Source organism: Schistocerca serialis, chromosome 2, assembly GCF_023864345.2.
Source record: "Schistocerca serialis cubense isolate TAMUIC-IGC-003099 chromosome 2, iqSchSeri2.2, whole genome shotgun sequence".
Taxonomy (NCBI): Eukaryota; Metazoa; Arthropoda; class Insecta; order Orthoptera; family Acrididae; genus Schistocerca; species Schistocerca serialis.
The window spans coordinates 90,395,845-90,416,032 of record NC_064639.1 but is presented as its reverse complement, the minus strand read 5'-3'; the positions used below and the strand labels follow the sequence as shown (position 1 = coordinate 90,416,032).

At 48.1% G+C, this 20,188-nt stretch overlaps 1 protein-coding gene across 3 annotated transcripts in view; it reads right to left on the bottom strand.

Moving 5' to 3' along the window:
* Window positions 1-20,188, bottom strand: part of LOC126456771 (general transcription factor IIF subunit 2) — a 93,845-nt gene that overhangs the window by 37,420 nt on the left and 36,237 nt on the right. For all 3 annotated transcript variants that reach the window (XM_050092539.1, XM_050092540.1, XM_050092538.1), the window contains one exon: window positions 6,484-6,557. In XM_050092539.1, coding sequence (XP_049948496.1) covers window positions 6,484-6,557 — 74 coding nt within the window. The remainder of the gene's footprint in view (window positions 1-6,483; window positions 6,558-20,188) is intronic.

Genomic DNA, 20,188 nt, shown 5'->3' with positions numbered 1-20,188 from the left:
TCCACTCAGAGGAGCTCCCCTTTCTCTTTCCTGCATACACCAAAGGAAAAGAGCTTCATCCACTCTATCATACTGGGAATTTCGAGTGTTTTTCACAAAGACGTTGCACAGGACTGTTCAAGCTCCACTCGGTTCTTCTTCCAATCACACATAGTTGCTTTGCCAACACCCAGTTCTATTGCCAGTTTAGATACATTCTCACTATTGTCTATCCGCTTCAAAGCATTGAATTTTTTTTTTTTTTTGAGAGTTAACGTTGTATGTTTCCGTTTATTCACGACGAAAATATGTACACCACTACGCCTGAACGAATTCAATACAACTGTTACGCATGCCAGCGATCAATAACTAACATAACCAAGCTCTTTGTGAGCCAACTGGTAGTGCACTGGCCTCTGACACTGCAAAAGTCTCAACTATGCAAAACAAGGGCAGAGAGTGAGAGTGAGCCATTGTTCCCGCACTTGTTCCCATTTGTTACCATGGTGTACCTACTTATCTGCTTGGTATACTTCATTCTAGAAACTAGTCACCATAATTCTGGCTAATCCGAACAAATAGGTAATCCGAACAGGGTCCGGTCCCAATAAGTTCAGATTAAAGGGACTCTACTGTATTTTCAAGATAATTTTTTTTATTGGAAATAATATATTACCAATCTCTGACACGCATTATAACAGTATTCTCCATTTTGAAACTTATTTACATAATCAAGGAAGGTGAATCCAGGAAACATTCAGGCAATTCTTACTGCAAAACAATGTAAAACCTTGCTTGCACAGTGCTTCCCGACAATCAACAGCGAAGTGAGCTCCATTTTGGTTTTGCTCAAGCAGTATACAACGCGCGCTTGCTGAACATGCTGTTTTACAGGCAGGTGTGCTGCAGTTTTAAGAAAAAATGTCGACCTTGCAACTGATATTGTGATACTTATTTTTACTAATAAGAACTTTTGAGCTTGGTGTGGTTCCCATCCTTGGTTTTAAACAAAAGGTACTAATTAGCTTATTCACCAGTATGACACAGAACTGCTGTGGTTTAGGAAATGGGTAGCATTCGGGAAAGTTGTCCAGAACACCACACCGAGGGAGACTAGCTAGATGGGACGATCAGGAAAGACTGACTGGTGGGGACTACATCGGACAATATTTGAAAATCTGAGAGCTTACATTATATATGAGGTGGTGGTGGTGGTGGTGGTGGTGGTGGTGGTGAGGGGGGGTGGGGAGGGGGAATAGACAGGTCAGAAAATAAAATGCATAGAAAAATAAAAGGGAATGAAGAAAAGAATGTGAAGAAATTAAAGAAAATGACCAACCACTATTGAACTTTTAACTAGATTTACAGCAGCTCAGTAAATTAGTACTACCAATCTTACAGGTGGGGACAGGGAACTAGCCACTAGCTATCGAAAGGGGGGGGGGGGGGGGCAGGGTATACTGCTTCCTCTTTGAAGGAATGAGTTATCAATTTATGGTATTTTCAACCTTAATGTGTTAATTTTGGTTTTTACTTTTTATTAAAGCTTACATCAACTGCTAATGAATTATTTGATAAGATCTTGATATATACAGACGATAATAGTCAAGAGAATCAATGAAATATGAATATAAATGCTAAGACAGACCTTTTTGTTTTAGGACTGTGTTCTAAAGGATGTATAGAAATACAAGTGGCTGACAGCCTGATCAATAAAGACGATGGCTTCACTCTCAGTAAAGTGTAGAACCCAGTGCACAGCCAACTGAAGTCAAAATTCCACATGCAACAGGGAAAGCAAAAGCACTGAGGGACAGGAGTTCACTAGCAGCATATGACAATCACATTCCCCCATCAATCCACCTCATGCAGTATGTGGCCAGGTAATGAGGGAAGTGATGTGGAGCAATAAGAGTATAAAGGAGGCACAACATAGTGAAGATTCTCCTTCTACGGGTATCACCTGAAGGTCACGTCAAGGAACACCGACAAAATATCGTGTTACATAAATGATTGCACTCGGCCGGACTCCCCGAGAGCAATGCAAATAGATCCTTAGTTGTAGATGAGAAAAATCACTGCAACGAGGAAAGACTATCAAATTAAGCTAATCGCAAATTTGTGTGTTGACAGGGAATATTATCGATAGGTGCGGTATGACATCTGACCCAGAAAGCTATTACTTATCAAACAACGGAAACCAGGATGGGTCGCGATAGGCACAACAAAAAAAAAAGATTCACACAATTATAGCTTTCGGCCATTAAAGCCTTTGTCAGCAGTAGACATACATACACACATGCTCACACACACACACACACGCGCGCACTCACACAAACGCAACTTGCACACGTCTCAAGTTGTGCAAGTTGCGTTTGCGTGAGTGTGTATGTGTGTCTACTGCTGACAAAGGCCTTAATGGCAGAAAGCTATAATTGTGTGAATCTGTTGTCTATAGCGACTCAGCATCTCCTCTATATGGTGAGTAGCAACTTTCCTTCTCAAGATCATTACTTATATAAGCCATGGTCAACCATCCTGAAGTAAGTGCTTGGGTAAATCCTAGTAGTGGCAGAGAAAGTGATTATATAGTTGTCCAGATTTAAAGAAGTTTATAGATTGATGTTCAAAACCATTGGATAATAAGAAAATAAACAAGAAGATTTTGGTATTTTGTATTAGGTTAACTTTTCTCTCTTACTACTTTTTGGTTACCATGAAAGAAAGAAAAGGTTTATGGGAGTATTTTATAATGTCTGAGTGTTTTAATCATAATTATTAGACATTCATATTTTGTTGATGTGTGGGGGGATAGATTCTCTTTACAAGGATGACGTTATTGAAGCACAGGTATGATGCTTGTGTTGGGGTGGATGCGTCAGTTGCAACAGAGGAAATAACAGCCAATTTTGTGGACCTGTGGGGTTGAAGCTGTCAGTGTCTGTTCTGTAGAACTGATGAGCACCTGTAACCTATAGCCCACAGGTGAAAAGCTCCACAGAGAAGGATCCTGAAGTGGGGAGAAAGAAGGGTACCTGTCTTTGGGGACCTGTATTCTGTTCTTCAGTCCTGGTTGCTCTGTCCTGTTCATTTTCTGTTCTTACTTTCGCATTGGGAAGGCCTGTTTGGACGTTTTCTCTCTCTCTCTCTCTCTCTCTTTTCAGTGGGGCTCTATTCTGTCCTATCCACTATCTCACATTCTACCACAGAACCCTTCCCATTTAACATACAACTCAATTCATGAGATCCCTCAGTTGGTGGATAGTCACATGGTTAGTAGTTTGCTAAGTACACAAGGGTTTAAAAAAAAAAAAAAAAAGATTATACATAGATGCTGTGACTTACCAAACGAGAAAGTGCTGGTAGGAAGACACAATAAAAAACACACACACAACTCTTTACCTTTACATATATCTGCTTGTGTCTGTATGTGTGCAGATGGATATGTGTGTGTGAGTGTGCGAGTGTATACCTGTCCCTTTTTCCCCCTAAGGTAAGTCTCTCCGCTCCCAGGATTGGAATGACTCCTTACCCTCTCCCTTAAAACCCACATCCTTTCGTCTTTCCCTCTCCTTCCCCCTTCCCTGATGAAGCAACCGTGGGTTGCGAAAGCTTGAAATTTGTGTGTGTCTGTTTGTATGTTTTTTATTGTGTCTTTCTACCAGCGCTTTCTCGTTTGGTAAGTCACAGCATCTTTGTTTTTCAATACATTTTTCCCATGTGGAATGTTTCTTTATATATACAAAGATGATGTGACTTACCAAACGACAGTGCTGGCAGGTCGATAGACACACAAACAAACACAAACATACACACAAAATTCAAGCTTTCGCAACAAACGGTTGCTTCATCAGGAAAGAGGGAAGGAGAGGGAAAGACGAAAGGATGTGGGTTTTAAGGGAGAGGGTAAGGAGTCATTCCAATCCCGGGAGCGGAAAGACTTGCCTTAGGGGGGAAAAAGGACAGGTTACACTCGCGCACACACACACACACATATCCAACCGCACATACACAGACACAAGCAGACATTTGAGGCGGAAGCACAGAGGCAAAGATGTTGTTGAAAGACAGGTGAGGTATGAGTGGCGGCAAATTGGAATTAGCGGAGATTGAGGCCTGGCGGATAACGAGAAGAGAGGATATACTGAAGGGCAAGTTCCCATCTCTGGAGTTCTGACAGGTTGGTGTTAGTGGGAAGTATCCAGATAACCCGGACGGTGTAACACTGTGCCAAGATGTGCTGGCCGAGCACCAAGGCATGTTTAGCCACAGGGTGATCCTCATTACCAACAAACACTGTCTGCCTGTGCCCATTCATGCGAATGGACAGTTTGTTGCTGGTCATTCCCACATAGAAAGCTTCACAGTGTAGGCAGGTCAGTTGGTAAATCACGTGGGTGCTTTCACACGTGGCTCTGCCTTTGATCGTGTACACCTTCCGGGTTACAGGACTGGAGTAGGTGGTGGTGGGAGGGTGAACGGGACAGGTTTTACACCAGGGGCTGTTACAAGGGTAGGAGCCAGAGGGTAGGGAAGGTGGTTTTGGGATTTCATAGGGATGAACTAAGAGGTTATGGAGGTTAGGTGGACGGTGGAAAGACACTCTTGGTGGATTGGGGAGGATTTCATGAAGGATGGATCTCATTTCAGGGCAGGATTTGAGGAAGTCGTATCCCTGCTGGAGAGCCACATTCAGAGTCTGATCCAGTCCCGGAAAGTATCCTGTCACAAGTGGGGCACAAGTGTCTGTGTATGTGCGGATGGATATGTGTGTGTGTGCGAGTGTAACCTGTCCTTTTTCCCCCCAAGGTAAGTCTTTCCGCTGCCGGGATTGGAATGACTCCTTACCCTCTCCCTTAAAACCCACATCCTTTCGTCTTTCCCTCTCCTTCCCTCTTTCCTGATGAAGCAACCGTTTGTTGCGAAAGCTTGAATTTTGTGTGTATGTTTGTTTGTGTGTCTATCGACCTGCCAGCACATATATATATATAATTATATAATAGGGAAACATTCCACGTGGGAAAAATATATCTAAAAAGAAAGATGATGAAACTTACCAAACAAATGTTTGTGTGTCTATCGACCTGCCAGCGCTTTTGTTTGGTAAGTTTCATCATCTTTATATATATATATATATATATATATATATATATATATATATATATATATATAGAGAGAGAGAGAGAGAGAGAGAGAGAGAGAGAGAGAGAGAGAGAGAGAGAGAGAGAGGGAGAGAGAGAGAGAGAGAGAGAGATTAACTTAAATGATATCATTTAATTAATAAAAGAGTACTACGGCTCCTAGACTGAATTCTGTCAAGTTAAGGTGAAAATAGTCATGAGAAATGTTATGCATGTATACAGATGGGAGTAGTATTATGTACCCAAGGTATAAAAGGGCAGTGCGTTGGCGCAGCTGTCATTTGTACTCAGGTGATTCGAGCAAAAAGATTTCCGACGTGGTAATGGCTACACAACAGGAATTAACAGACTTTGAACATGAAATAGTAGTTGGAGCTAGACACATGAGAATTGCATTTTGAAAATAATTAGGGAATTCAGTATTCTAAAATCCAAAGTGCCAAGAGTGCGTCGAGAATATTAAATTTGGGGATTATGTCAAGAATATTAAATTTTAGGTTTACCTCTGACCACGGACAACACGGAAGTTTGCTTCATAGCTGAATATCAGCTTGAAAGCAAAATATCCTCTTCCAGTGTTTCCTGTATTGTGATGCAAAATTGAAAGTGCCAGCCACCCATAATCTTCCTGTTTTAACTGTTGCTCAAGCTGTACATGGTATGGTTTGAAATGCATCCGCCATTGCAAAATCTTCCCAAAAGTTTGCTTTGGTATTCCAAGTTCATGTGAGGACCACGAACAAAACCATCACTCACCCTCTGCACCACTGCATCTGGCAGATTTGGTCAACTGGCACTTTTCTGTTTACAGACAACCTGGGTCTCTAAATTGTCGATACCAATGCAGAATGCCCTGTTTACATAGCAGTTCTTTATCATAATTCCTTCTGAATGCACACCGCACTGTGGTAACAGATAAACATCTCACATATTCCAACATACAAAATTTTTTTCTTGTTCTGTCACTATTTTGTCAAGGTGCTGCACTTGTAAAACCAACTGATGGCCGCAAAGAAAACTTTGCAACACTCATTTTGAATGATCTCAGTAAAATAAAAAACAATATTGTGATTTTCTAGTAAACTGCTCAGGTGCTTGAGTCAGTGAGGTGATTGTTCCATACTCCACACTACTCCCCATCCCACATGAAAATGGAGTTTACTTTACAAATAGCCCTTATATTCTGATAAACCTTTGCATGCCTTGTATAACTGAAGATATGACGAGAAGATAAATCTGTTGCTTTGAAAATAAAGTTATGTTTCTTCCATCTCCCCAATCAGGCAAATACAAATACCAGAAATGTTGTATTAGGCTACAAACCACAAAAAGATTATTTAAAAATTATAATTTTTCTACTCACTTCGTAATTTTTAGTTTTCCTACTTCTATGTTACCAGGTGCTTTGTCCCATTTGTTAGCTACATATTTTGGAACCTGAAATTAAATGAGTTATTAATATCTACATGAATATGCAATACTGCAAATGAACTGAATAATACATAATCTGAAATGCAATTTATGTACAAACTGCACAGTTATCTTAACTCAGCTCTGGGTTATGGAATAAATGTCTGACACACGAAACAAACCTCTTAGTACTTTGAGTTCAACAAAATGTAAGTTACTATTTACTTAAAACAGTAAAAATTTCCAGAATCCCATAGTGTACATTTTTGTACTTTAAAAAAATATATATATATATATATATAGCTAACAGACCTACTCAGCAGGGTAAGTCGAAGCACAAACACTGAGTGGAGCTACTAATGTGAACCTCCTCTCATTATATTGGACTGTAGGTTTTTTGAAGGTGGTGAAGTAATGGCATACTAATTCATTCGTACATCATGTTCCATAGATCCACTCAGGCAGAGAAATAACTGGTGTGTGTGTGTGTGTGTGTGTGTGTGTGTGTGTGTGTGAGAGAGAGAGAGAGAGAGAGAGAGAGAGAGAGAGAGAGAGAGAGAGAGAGAGAGAGAGAGAGAGACGGGAGAACGGAGGGGGGGGGGGGCAGTTGGGAGGGGTGGGGGGGGGGCAGTTGGGAGGGGTGGGTGGGGGGATGGGCAGCCTAAATTTGTGTGGCAGGGGCTTTCAATGGGAAGTTCTTTTTGTAGTTTTATTTGTTTTTTATTGTGGTGGTGGTGGTTGTTGGGATGTTTAAGGGGGACTAAACAGCTAAGGTCATCAGTCCCCCATTCCAAAAACAGGCGAGACAAAGTCGCAGAGCAGATAAAACCCCAAGGGGAAGGAGACTCCCCCCCCCCCCTCCCAGGTGCTAAAGAACACAAATTAGGCAACGAACACTACACAAAAGAAGAGTACAGACGAACACCAGACAGAAAGAAATAGAAGAAAAGAAGATGGCCGGAGACTGGGTGACTGACCACCAGAACAAAAAAAAGGGAAAGAGACAACCATCCGACGGCACACCAAAACAGCAACAAATATGGAGAGACGCGAGGACAAAAGACACAGAAACGGAAAGGTGCATGACCCCCCTAAATGGATCCATAAAAAGGACTAGCACGGATAAAATGTAAAACATTGTCACCCATGGAGGCATCGTCGCATAAAATCAAAGGCAAGGTGCCCGGGAGATTAAAAGACTGTCGGAGGGTGCGCAGTCAGGGACACTCCAATAAAATGTGGGCGACTGTCAGCCGGGACCCACACCGACACAGGTGGGAATCCTCCCGACGCAAAAGATGGCCGTGCGTCAGGGATGTATGGCCGATGCGCAGCCGACACAGGATAACAGAGTCCCTGCGAGAAGACCGCAGGGAGGAGCGCCACACATCGGTCGTCTCCTTGACAGCCCGCAGTTTATTAGGTGCTGTCATGCCTCGCCACTCAGCAGATCACACCCCAAGCACCTTACGGCGCAACACCAGCTGCTGATCGCGAGCTGTGAGGCCGATCTCCAAAACTGGGGCGTCGATCGCCCCTTTGGCCAGCCTGTCAACACGTTCGTCCCCGGGATGCCAACATGACCTGGCGTCCAAACCAAGACCACCGAACGACCAGAACGGGCAATGGCGGAAACAGACTCCTGAATAGAGGACACCAGAGGAGAAGAGGGATAGCAGCGGTCGATGGCCTGAAGGCTGCTCAGGGGGTCACTGCAGATGACGATGGACCTACCTGAGCAGAAACGCATATGCTCAAGAGCGCGCAATATGGCCACCAGCTCTGCAGTAAAAATACTGCAGCCAGCCAGCAAGGAGCGCTGCTCAACATGGGCAGCGTGAGCAAAAGCGTAGGCAGTGCAACCATCAACCAGGGAACCATCAGTGTAGACAGTCTCACAGTCCGAAAAAGAGGCGAGGAGCGCAAGAAAACGGCGACGGAGGGCCACAGGCGGAACCGAGTCCTTGGGTCCCTGTGCCAAGTCCAGACGGACGGACGGCCGGGACATACACCAGGGAGGCGTAGGTGCACGGACCCGGAAGGGAGGCAGAAGCCCAGTTCCGACAACAGGGACCGGACGCGGACAGCTACAGAAAGCCCAGACCTAGGTCGCCGTTCGGGCAGATGGAGCACCATGGCAGGGAAAAGCAGGCGACGATTGGGATGGCCTGGCGAGCAATGCACGTGGACAGCATAGTCGGCGAGCAGTCGATGGCGGCGAATCCGCAGCGGGGGAACACCGGCCTCCACCAGTAGACTATCCACGGGGCTGGTGCGAAAAGCGCCAGTTGCAAGCCGAACCCCACAGTGGTGTATGGGGTCTAACAACTTCAACACTGAGGGTGATGCAGACCCATAGGCCAGGCTCCCATAATCAAGCCGGCACTGCACAAGGGCTCTGTACAATCGCAGCAGCGTCAGCGATCTGCACCCCAAGGCGTGTGGCTAAGGCAGCGGAGGGCGTTGAGGTGCCGCCAGCATTTTTGCTTCAGCTGAGTAATATGAGGAACCCATGTGAGCCGGGCATCAAACACGAGTCCCAAGAAGCGGCAAGTGTCCACCACTTCAAGCAGGTGGCCGTCGAGGTAAAGTTCAGGATGAGGATGGACCGTCCGACGCCTGCAGAAGTGCATAACTCGAGTCTTGGCTGCAGAGAACTGAAAACCATGAGTCAGAGCCCATGATGCTGCCTGGCGAACTGCGACTTGCAGCCTGCGTTCGGCGACTCCCGTAGTCGTGGAGCTAAATGAGATGCAGAAGTCGTCAGCATACAAAGAAGGAGACACCGATGACCCCACGGCTGCAGCCAGACCATTAATTGCCACTAGAAATAAGGAGACGCTCAACACCAAGCCCTGCGGGACCCCATTTTCCTGTATATAAGATGAACTAGAGGTGGCACCGACTTGCACCCGGAAAGAGCGACGCAATAAAAAGGTTTGAAGAAAATCCGGGAGCCGACCACGAAGACCCGACTCATGCAACATGGCGAGGATGTGATGCCTCCATGTGGTGTCATACGCCTTCCGCAGATCGAAAAATACAGCAACGAGATGCTGACGTCGGGCAAAGGCCGTACGGATAGCAGATTCCAGCTGCACCAAATTGTCCATGGCAGACCGGCCCCGACGGAAGCCACCCTGGCATGGAGCGAGGAGACCGCGCGACTCAAGGACCCAACACAAACGCCGCCCCACCATACGTTCAAGCAATTTGCACAAAACGTTGGTGAGGGTAATGGGACGATAGCTGTCCACCGCCAGTGGGTCCGCACCGGGCTTCAAGATGGGGACAATAAGACCCTCTCGCCATTGCGACGGGAACACGCCCTCGCTCCAGATGCGGTTAAATATGGTGAGGATGTGTCTCTGGCAGTCCCTGGAGAGATGCTTCAGCATGTGTGCGTGGATGCAGTCCGGGCCTGGTGCTGTTATCAGGGCAAACGGCGAGGGCAGCGAGGAATTCCCTCTCGCTGAAAGGAGCATTGTATTTTTCAGAATGACGCGTGCGGAACGATAACGGTGTCTGCTCGGCACGCTCCTTGAGAGAGTGAAAGGCGGGGGGATAAGTTGCAGTCGCAGAGCTCTTAGCGAAGTGCGCAGCAAGGTGTTCAGCAATGGCGGCAGCGTCCGTGCAGACAGCGCCGTCCAAAGAGATCCCAGGGACACCCGTAGGAGTCTGGTGTCCATAAATCCGCCGTATCCGGGACCACACGAGCGAGGGGGAGACACGGGTGCCCAAGGAGGAGACATACCGCTCCCAGCACTCCTGTTTACGCCGTGTAATAAGACGACGGGCGAAGGCACGGAGCCTCTTAAAGGCTATGAGGGTCTCGAGAGACGGGTGCCGCCTATGACGCTGGAGGGCCCGCCTACGGTCGCGAATAGCCTGAGCAATCTCCGGCAACCACCAGGGTACAGCCTTCCTCCGAGGGAGTCCAGAAGAGCGGGGGATGGCAGCCTCGGCTGCCGAAATGATTGACGTGGTTAACACACAGACCACCTCGTCAATGTCACCCCGTGGGGGAGACTCAATGGTTGCCGCGGAAGTAAAACCCGGCCAGTCAGCCCTGTGGAGAGCCCAGCGGAGCAGGCGCCCAGAAGAATGACACTGGGGCAGTGACAAATAGATGGGAAAATGGTCACTACCACACAGGTCAGGATGCACTCTCCAGTGGAGGGATGGGACAAGTCCGGGGCTGCAAAGAGAGAGATTGATGGCCGAGAACGAGCCATGGGCTACACTGAAATGCGTGGGAGCACCGGTGTTCAAGAGGCTAAGGTCGAGCTGAGCCAACAAATGCTCCACGGCACGACTGCGGTCATCGGAGACAGTCCCACCCCATAGAGGGTTGTGGGCATTGAAATCGCCCAGCAACAAGAAAGGTGGCGGCAGTTGGGCGATCAGAGCAGCCAGGACATGCTGCGCGACAGCACCATCCGGTGGAAGGTAAATACTGCAGATGGTAATAGCCTGTGGCGTCCACACCCGAACAGCGACAGCCTCTAAAGCTGTTTGTAGAGGTACAAACTCGCTGTGAAGAGAGTGAAGGACATATATGCAGATGCCACCAGACACCCTTTCATAAGCTGCCCGGTTCTTAAAATAACCCCGATAGCCACGGAGGGCGGGGTTTCGCATTGTTGGAAACCAAGTTTCCTGCAGAGCAATGCAAAGGAAAGGATGAAGGCTGATAAGTTGGCGGAGCTCAGCGAGATGGTGGAAGAAACCGCAGCAGTTCCACTGGAGGATGGTGTTGTCCATGGCTGGGAAAGGCGTGACGGGACAGGGAAGGCAGATTACGCCACTGGGTCACCTGCTGCCTCCGATTGAGCACCTGCGCTAGTGCTATTCATGGCGTCTGAGGGACTGGCGAGATCGAGGTCCTCAGCGGATGTCAGAATCTCCACTTCGTCCTCAGACGCAGAGCTGGAAGGTGGCGGCAGGGTGGCTGCCACCGCGAGTTCCTTAGGCTTAGTGCTCTTCTTCCTTGATTTCTCACGCTGCTCCTTGGGTTTAACTGGCGGGGAGGGCTTCACCGATTCAGTCTCCGGGACTGAGGAGGATCGTGAAGCCCGTCGACCAGCTGATTGTGGGCACTTACGCCACTGTTGGTCGTCAGCCTTCCCGCTGGTGGAAACCTGGGAAGGAAGGGACCCCCCGATGGGGGGGGGGGATGGTGTTGCTCCTGAGGGAGGTGGCACAGGAGCAACCCGGTGGGTAGAGCCCCCCACTGGCAAGGGGGCAGGAGGAGTTGTACCACTCGTCGATCCGGCCGGAAGTCGCGAAACTGATGGGGTGAGCACAGTCGTTGTAGCAGCGGCGTAGGAAGATGTCATTCTCACTGGATGTAAGCGGTCGTATTTCCTTTTGGCCTCAGTATAAGTCAGCCGGTCCAGGGTCTTATATTCCATGATTTTGCGCTCTTTCTGGAACACTCTGCAATCTGGCGAGCAAGGTGAATGGTGCTCCCCACAGTTGACGCAGATGGGAGGCGGGGCACATGGAGTATCGGGATGAGATGGGCGTCCACAATCACGACATGTGAGGCTGGATGTGTAGCGGGAAGACATATGGCCGAACTTCCAGCACTTGAAGCACCGCATCGGGGGAGGGATATAGGGCTTGACGTCACATCGGTAGACCATCACCTTGACCTTTTCCGGTAACGTATCACCCTCGAAGGCCAAGATGAAGGCACCGGTAGCAACCTGATTGTCCCTCGGACCCCGATGGACGCGCCGGACGAAATGAACACCTCTACGTTCTAAGTTGGCGCGCAGCTCGTCATCAGACTGCAAAAGGAGGTCCCTATGGAAAGTAACACCCTGGACCATATTTAAACTCTTATGTGGTGTAATAGTAACGTTAACATCCCCCAACTTGTCACAAGCAAGTAACCTGCGTGACTGGGTGGAGGATGCCGTTTGTATCAGGACTGACCCAGAGCGCATTTTAGACAAGCCCTCCACCTCCCCAAACTTGTCCTCTAAATGCTCGACGAAGAACTGAGGCTTTGTGGAGAGAAAAGACTCCCCATCAGCTCTCGTGCAAACCAAGAATCGGGGCGAATAACTGTTACCTCCATCCTGAGACTTACGCTCTTCCCACGGCGTAGCCAGGGAGGGGAACGTTTTCGGATCGTACTTCTGAGCATTAAATTGAGCCCGAGAACGCTTAGAGACTGCCGGCGACTGGCCGCCAGCGAGAGATGATGTACCACGCTTCATTGCGGGTCATCCGCCCTGATGCCACCTACTCCGACCAAGGGCCCTCCCCACGGGCGCCACCCAGCCACAGCAAAGGCCACCTGGCAGGATGGCCGTTGCCGGGAGTCCCGATACCCCAGTAGGATAGGCATCTACTCCTTGGCATATGTGGGGAGTTAACGGCGCAGGCATCAGTAGAGCGATCCCTGTGTTGTCAGGGGGCTACAACCAAGAGGGTACATGGCAGCCCCACCACAACGGACTGGCTACCGCGCTGGATCTTAGGTGCAAAAATGTCCAAGGTCGTCGTCGCAGTTAAAAGAAACACTGCAGAGTGCAGTGTGGTAATCGCACCCAGGGACACATCCTCGCCCAAGAGATCGAAAACGAGCGGGACGCCATTGCAACGACGAGAAAGCCGGCGAAAGGTCTAATTGCACGACGGATACAGTGCACCATGTAAGGCGCCCTTCCCCAATTGGCTCGCTCTTTGGAATGATTTAGAAAGATGGAGGTCAAACCCGAAAGGGGACCATCACATAAGGCCGAAACATGTGAGACTCCTTTTAGTCGCCTCTTACGACAGGCAGGAATACCGCGGGCCTATTCTTACCCCCGAACCCGCAGGGGGTGTTTTTTATTGTAATATATATGGTATGGGTGTATGTGTTTCTATCAATCAATGGAAAATCCAGGATGGAATGTAACAATATTATGAAAGTCATTACCATATAGCGGAGATGCTGAGTCACAGATAGGCATAACAAAAAGACTGTCACAAACAAAACTTTCAACCGAAAGCTTTATCTGTGACAGTCTTTTTGTTGTGCCTATCTGCGACTCAGCATCTCTGCTATATGGTGAGTAGCGACTTTCACAATATTGTATATATGTTTCTAGTTGTTTACGTATATCGAAACATGATGATGTAAGTTGTCATGAATTTTGGGGGTTGGACAAAAATATGGAAACACTACAATAAAAGCATGTCTCAACATAAATGCATCTGCAAGCCAAACATGCAGATTGCGCTGTCGTATTTGATCACAAAAGGCACCTGTGCAATGTACTCAATATGTGGCAGACATGTCAATCATGATCAGAGCAGTGGTCTGTATAGTTGTGAGTACATTGTCAGAGCTAAGTGAATTCAAATGTGGGCAAATTGTTAGTGCTTATATGGTGGGTGCTTTTCTAATTAAGGCAGTCGACGCGTTTTGTGTTTCAAAAGGCACCATACTGCAGATTTACACTACAATCAGGGAAGTTGGAAAAAACATCATCCACCAAGTCACAACATGCATGAAAGTATGCATTGAGTCATCATGTCAGATGATCACTGAAGAGGACTGTGATGAAAAATTGGACAATGACAGCTGCAAAAGTATCTGCAGTACTGAATGTCACACTCGTGGACCCTATCAGCATCAAAACAAGATGGGAACTCTGTAAGCTGGCAATCACAGGGTGAGCTGGAAGAACTGGGATTCCAAAACCATTCACCAACAATGCAAATGCTTGTAACAGGACAATTAGGTATCTGAAGCCATAAAACATGGACTACGGAGCAATGGTTGGTTGGTTTAAAAGAGGGGAAAAGGGAACAAACTACAAGGTCATTGGTACCTGGTTCCTAATAAAATAATGCCACAAGTGTGAGAATAAAACAGACGAGACATATAACACAAAACGGAAAGAAAGGAAAGACCACAAGAACGAAGGAATGGCAGCGAACACTAAAAGGAACAAAAATGGACAAGAAAACAACAGAGAGATGCAAGAAACAGTTAGAAGAGAGTAAAACAAGAAAGCAGATTATAGTGGCTGGCCGAACACGAAAATAAAAAGGGAAAGCCAGCCACCCTGTAACACATTAAAATCTCCACCCTAAAAGCACTAGTTTGGAGGACACACAGGGACAAAGGACAAGCGCTAAAACTCAGATCGAATCATAAAACCCACCCTCATGGATGAAACGTACAACCAAACAGCCGATGAGGCGTTGTCTGCTAAAATCAATGATAACAAGTCCGGCAACTGAAGATGAAGGTGCAGGGCAGCCAAAGAAGGACAGAGCAGAAGAATACGAGCCACTGTCAACCAGGCGCTGCACTGACACTGAGGTGGGTCTTCACGGCGCAGGAGGCAGCTGTGGGTCACCCAGGCATGGCCAATGCAGAGCCGGCAGAGAACCATGGAATCCCCTCATCAAAGACTTCCACACATTCATGGTCCCCTTAATGGCTTGCAGTTTGTTGTGTGTACGGACATTTTACCATTCCGTCTCCCAAAGCTGAAAAACCTTGTGGCATAATAACATATGCAGGTCAGTTGCAGGGATGCCCATCTACAGAAGTGGTTTCCGTGTAGCCTGATTGGCCAGCCTGTCAACAAGTTCATTTCCTGGGATTCCGATGTGACCAGGGGTCCAGACAAACACCAGTGAATGAGTGGACCGTTCCAGGGCATAGATGGATGCACGTCTGATCTGCAATGGAGGGACCCCAGCCTCCACTAGTACACTGGTCACCGGATTCATCGTAAAAGCTCCTGCCGCTAGTCGAACCCTGCAGTGGTGCACAGGTTCAAGTAAACGCAATGCTGAGGGCACTGCCAAACCATTAACCACACTTCCATATTCAGTTCGGGAATGGACAAGGGCTCTGTAGAGCTGCAGCAGTGTAGAGCGATCTGCACCACAACTGGTGTTGCTCAGGCAGCAGAGGGCATTGAGGTGCTACCAGCACTTCTGATAAGGCTGACAAAGATGAAGCTAAGTCAACCAAGCGTCGACAACCAGTCTTAAGAATTGATGTATCTCCACTACACAGAGTGGATCATCATGAAGGTAAAGTTCTGGGTCCGATGAACAGTACGATGCCCAGTGAAGTGCATGACACACAACTTTGCAGCTGAAAACTGGAAGCCGTGAGCTAGAGCCCATGACTGCACCTTGTGGATGGCTCCCTGTAGGCGATGCTCAGCAACACCAGTACTGGTGGAGCAGTGTGAAATGCAGAAGTCGTCTGCATACAGAGAAGGTGAGACAGAGGGCCCGACATCTGCTGCTAGACCGTTAATGGCCACTAAAAATAGAGAGACGCTCAATACAGAGCACTGCGGGACTCCATTCTCCTCAATATGGATGGAACTATGGGAGGCACCAACCTGGACATGGAAAGTACGAAGCGACAGGAAATTTTGGATAAAAATTGGGAGCGGGCCATGGAGACCCTACTCGTACAATGTGGCAAGGATATGGTGTCGCCAGGTCATGTCATATCATATGCTTTACGTAAGTCAAAAAAGACGGCAACCAGGTGTTGGCATCTGGAAAAGGCTGTTCGGGTGGCAGACTCAAGGGACACAAGATTATCAGTGGTAGAGCGACCCTGACATGGAACCAGTAGGCCACGTGACTCCAGGACCCAACCCAACAGCTGACATACCATACATTCTTACACAGAACGTTGGTGAGGCTGGTGGGCCACTAGCTATCCACATCAAGTGGGTTTTTACTGGGTTTGAGCACTGTAATAATGGTGCTCTCCCGCCATTGCGATGGAAAGATGCCATCGCACCAGAACCAATTGAAGATGATGAGAAAACATCGCTTTTAGTCAGATGAGAGATGTTTAATCATCTGGCTGTGGATTCGATCTGGCCCAGGAGCTGTGTCAGGGCAATGTGCAAGGGCACCGAGGGGCTCCCACTCTGTAAATGGGGCGTTATAGGATTCACTGTTGCGTGTGGTGAATGAGAGGACATTCCCTTCCAGCCGCCATTTGAGAGTGAGAAAGGCTTGGGGGTAATTCTCTGACAGAGAGGCTCAAGCAAAGTGCTTGACAATCACGTTTACGGTGATAGATAACACACAATTTATGGTAATATTGGGAACACCTGTTGGTGTCTGGTACTGAAAAAGACGTCTGATCTTTGCCCAGACTTGGGAAGGTGATGTATGGCACCCAATGCTCGAGACATATCTCTCCCAAAACTCCTGCTATGAGATGCTCCAGGGGAGGGTGCCACTTATGCCGCTGCAGAGCTCACCAACACTCCTTAATTGCTACAGCGACTTCCAGTGACCACCGAGGGACCGCCTTACGCCTTCGGCACCTGCAAGAGCGAGGAATCACGTTTTCTGTCACAGAAACAATTATTGTAGTCACCTGCTCAACAATCACACCTATGTTACCGTATGGGGGAGATTTAACAGTGACAGCAGAGGTGAAAGTTTCCCAGTCCGTGGCCCTGATATGGGGGCAGTGACAGGAAGATGGGAAGTGGTCACTACCATACAGGCCATCATGTGCTCTCCAGTGGATAGATGGGATAAGTCCTGGCCTGCAAATTGATAAATCAATGGCTGAATAACTACTATGAGCCACACTGAAATGTGAAGTGACCCCAGTATTTAAGAGGCAGAGGTCGAACTGACACAATAAAGTTTCAACATCTCTGCCTCAGCCATTAAGCACTGTGCCGCCCCACAAGGGGTAATGGGCATTAAAATCTCCCAAAAGTAGGAAAGGTTTAGGCAGTTGATCAATCAGTACAGCTAATACATTTAATACATTCAGGGGTACTGCACCATCTGGAGGAAGATATACGTTGCAGACAGTTATTTCCTGAGTCGTCGTCATTCTGACGGCCACAGCTTCAAGAGGGGTTTGAAGAGGCACAGGTACACTACAGACTGAATCTAGGACATAAATGGAAACTCCATCTGACCCTCGATTATAGTCGCTATGGTTCCTGTAGTATCCCTTATAGCCCCAGAGGGCAGGAATCTGCATTGCCAGGAACCAGGTTTCCTGGAGGGCAATGCAGATAGCAGGTGTAAAGCTTAACAGTTGCTGTCGCTCAGCCAGGCAGTGGAAAAAACCGCCGCAATTCCACTGGAGGATGACGTGATCATGAGATTGGGAAGGCATGGAACATTCTATGATGTAGTTTACACCTCAGAGTCATGTGCTGCCACAGACTTCTTGCTTGAGCAGGCTATATCCATTGTATCTGATAGTCTGGCAAGAACTAGGTCTTTAGCGGCTGCCAAAAATGTCCACTCCATCCTCAGACGCAGAGCTTGCAGGTAGCAGTGGTGTGAGTGCCACTGCAATTTCCTTGCTCTTAGGGGTTTTCTTTTTGGATTTCTCTTGTTGCTCCTTGAGTTTCCCTGGCTGGGAGGACTTCACTGGGTCAGTCTCCGGGACTGAGGATGAGTGTGAAGCCCTTTGACCAGCTGCTTTTGGGCTCTTCAGCCACTTGCGGGTGTCATCTTTCCCATTAGCAGAAACCCGGGAAGGGAGTGATCCAAGGGCCCCGTTCCTAGGGAGAGAAGCCAGAGAAGACTTACGCTTCTCTGGCTCAGAAGTTGGGACGGATGTCCCCAAACAGTTGAGGGGGGGGGGGGGGGGGGGGAGGTGGCTCCAGAAGTACGTGTTGCAGGAGCAACAGGGAGGGAAATGCCCCCCACCATCAAGGGGGCAGGTGTAGTCTTCAAGCTCTGAGAGGTGACTGGGGTTGGCGGAGCTGATGGTGCCAGAACTGTTGTAGCAGCGATGTAAGACGATGTCATACACACAGGATACAGGCTTTCAAATTTTTCCTTAGCCTCAGTGTAGGTCAGTTGGTCCAGGGTCTTGTACTCCATGATTTTCCTTTCTTTCTGGAGAATCCTGCAGTCTGGCAAGCAAGGTGAATGGTGCTCTCTGCAGTTGACACAGATGGGAGGCGGGGCACATGGTGCATTGGGATGTGAAGGGCGTCCACAATCTCGACATGTGATGCTGGTAGTACAGCGGGAAGACATATGGCCGAACTTCCAGCATTTAAAGCACCGCACTGGGGGAGGGATATAGGGCTTTACATCACAGCGGTAAATCATCACCTTGACCTTCTCAGGCAATGTATCACCCTCGAAGGCCAAGATGAAGACACCGGCGGCAACCTGATTATCCCTCGGACCCCGGTTGACAAGCCGAACAAAATGTACACCTCGCCACTCTAAACTGGCGCACAGCACATCGTCAGACTGCAAAAGAAGTTCCCTGTGAAATATGATACCCTGGATGATATTTAAGCTCTTATGGGGCATTATGGTTACAGAAACATCCTCCAGCTTGTCACAAGCGACTAACTCCCGTGACTTGGCAGAAGATGCTGTTTTGATCAAGACTGACCCAGATCTCATTTTGGACAAGCCCTCCACCTCTCCACCTCCTCAAACTTGTCCTCTAAATGCTCAACAAAAAACAGAGACTTCACCATCACGAAAGATTCCCCATCAGCTCTCAAACATACAAGGTAATGCGGCGAATAAGATCCGCTGCCATCCTCAGCCTGACATTCCTCCCTTGGTATGGCCAGGGAGGGGAACAATTTGGGGTCATGCTTCTGTGCGTTGAATTGAGCTCGTCAACACTTAGAGACTGCTGATGTTTCACACCAGCAAGAGATCAAGGACTATGCTTCATCACGTGTCATCCACCCTGATGCCACCCACTCTGACCAGGGCTCTCCCCATGGGCACCACCCAGCCACAGCAAAGGCCACCTGGCAGGATGGCCATTGCTGGGAGTCCCAATGCCCCAGGGGATGGGCATCTACTCCATGGCATACATGGGAGTTAACAGTGCAGGAATCAGCAGAGCAATCCCTGTGTGGCAGGGGGCTACAATCAACAGGGTACATGGCCAGCCCACCACAATGGACTGACTACCGTGCTGGATATCAGGGGCAAAGAAGCCCATGGCCATCGTCGACGCAATAAGTGCCATTACATAGTGTATGGTGGAAAATGCACCCAGGACGGTGTCCTCGCCCAAGAGGTGGAGAATGGGCAAGACTGCAATGCGATGATGAGAAAGTGAGCTAAAGATCTCAATGCACAATGGACACGATGCACCATGTAAGGCCCCCTTCCCCAGTTGGCTCACTCTTCGGGAAAATTTTGAAGAATGGAGGTTAACCCCTACAGAGGTCCATCATATAAAGGCCAAAACGTGTGAAACTCCTTTTAATTGCCTCTTACGACAGGCAGGAATACCTCAGGCCAATTCTTACCCCCGGACCCAGGGAGGGACAGAGCAATGGAAGGAAGTCATTAGGTCTGATAAGTCTTGTTTCAAACTGTTCCCAACTTCCGGTCAAGTTCATTTTCAAGAGTGAAACATGGCAAGGGTCCCGATATGAGTAAGGCCATAATAGCACGTTATTCCAACTGCCCCATGGTTACTCTGCAAGGTCACATTACTGTCAATGACTATGTGACCAGTTTGGCTGATTATGTCCATCCCATGGCACAGTGTTTGTTCATCATTGGTGATGCTGTGTTCCAATACAACAGGGCTCCTGTTCACACAGCTCGCATTGTTCACGATTGGTTCGTCAACACAAGGATGACCACCACTCACCACACCACAATATTACTGAGACTTTGTAGTC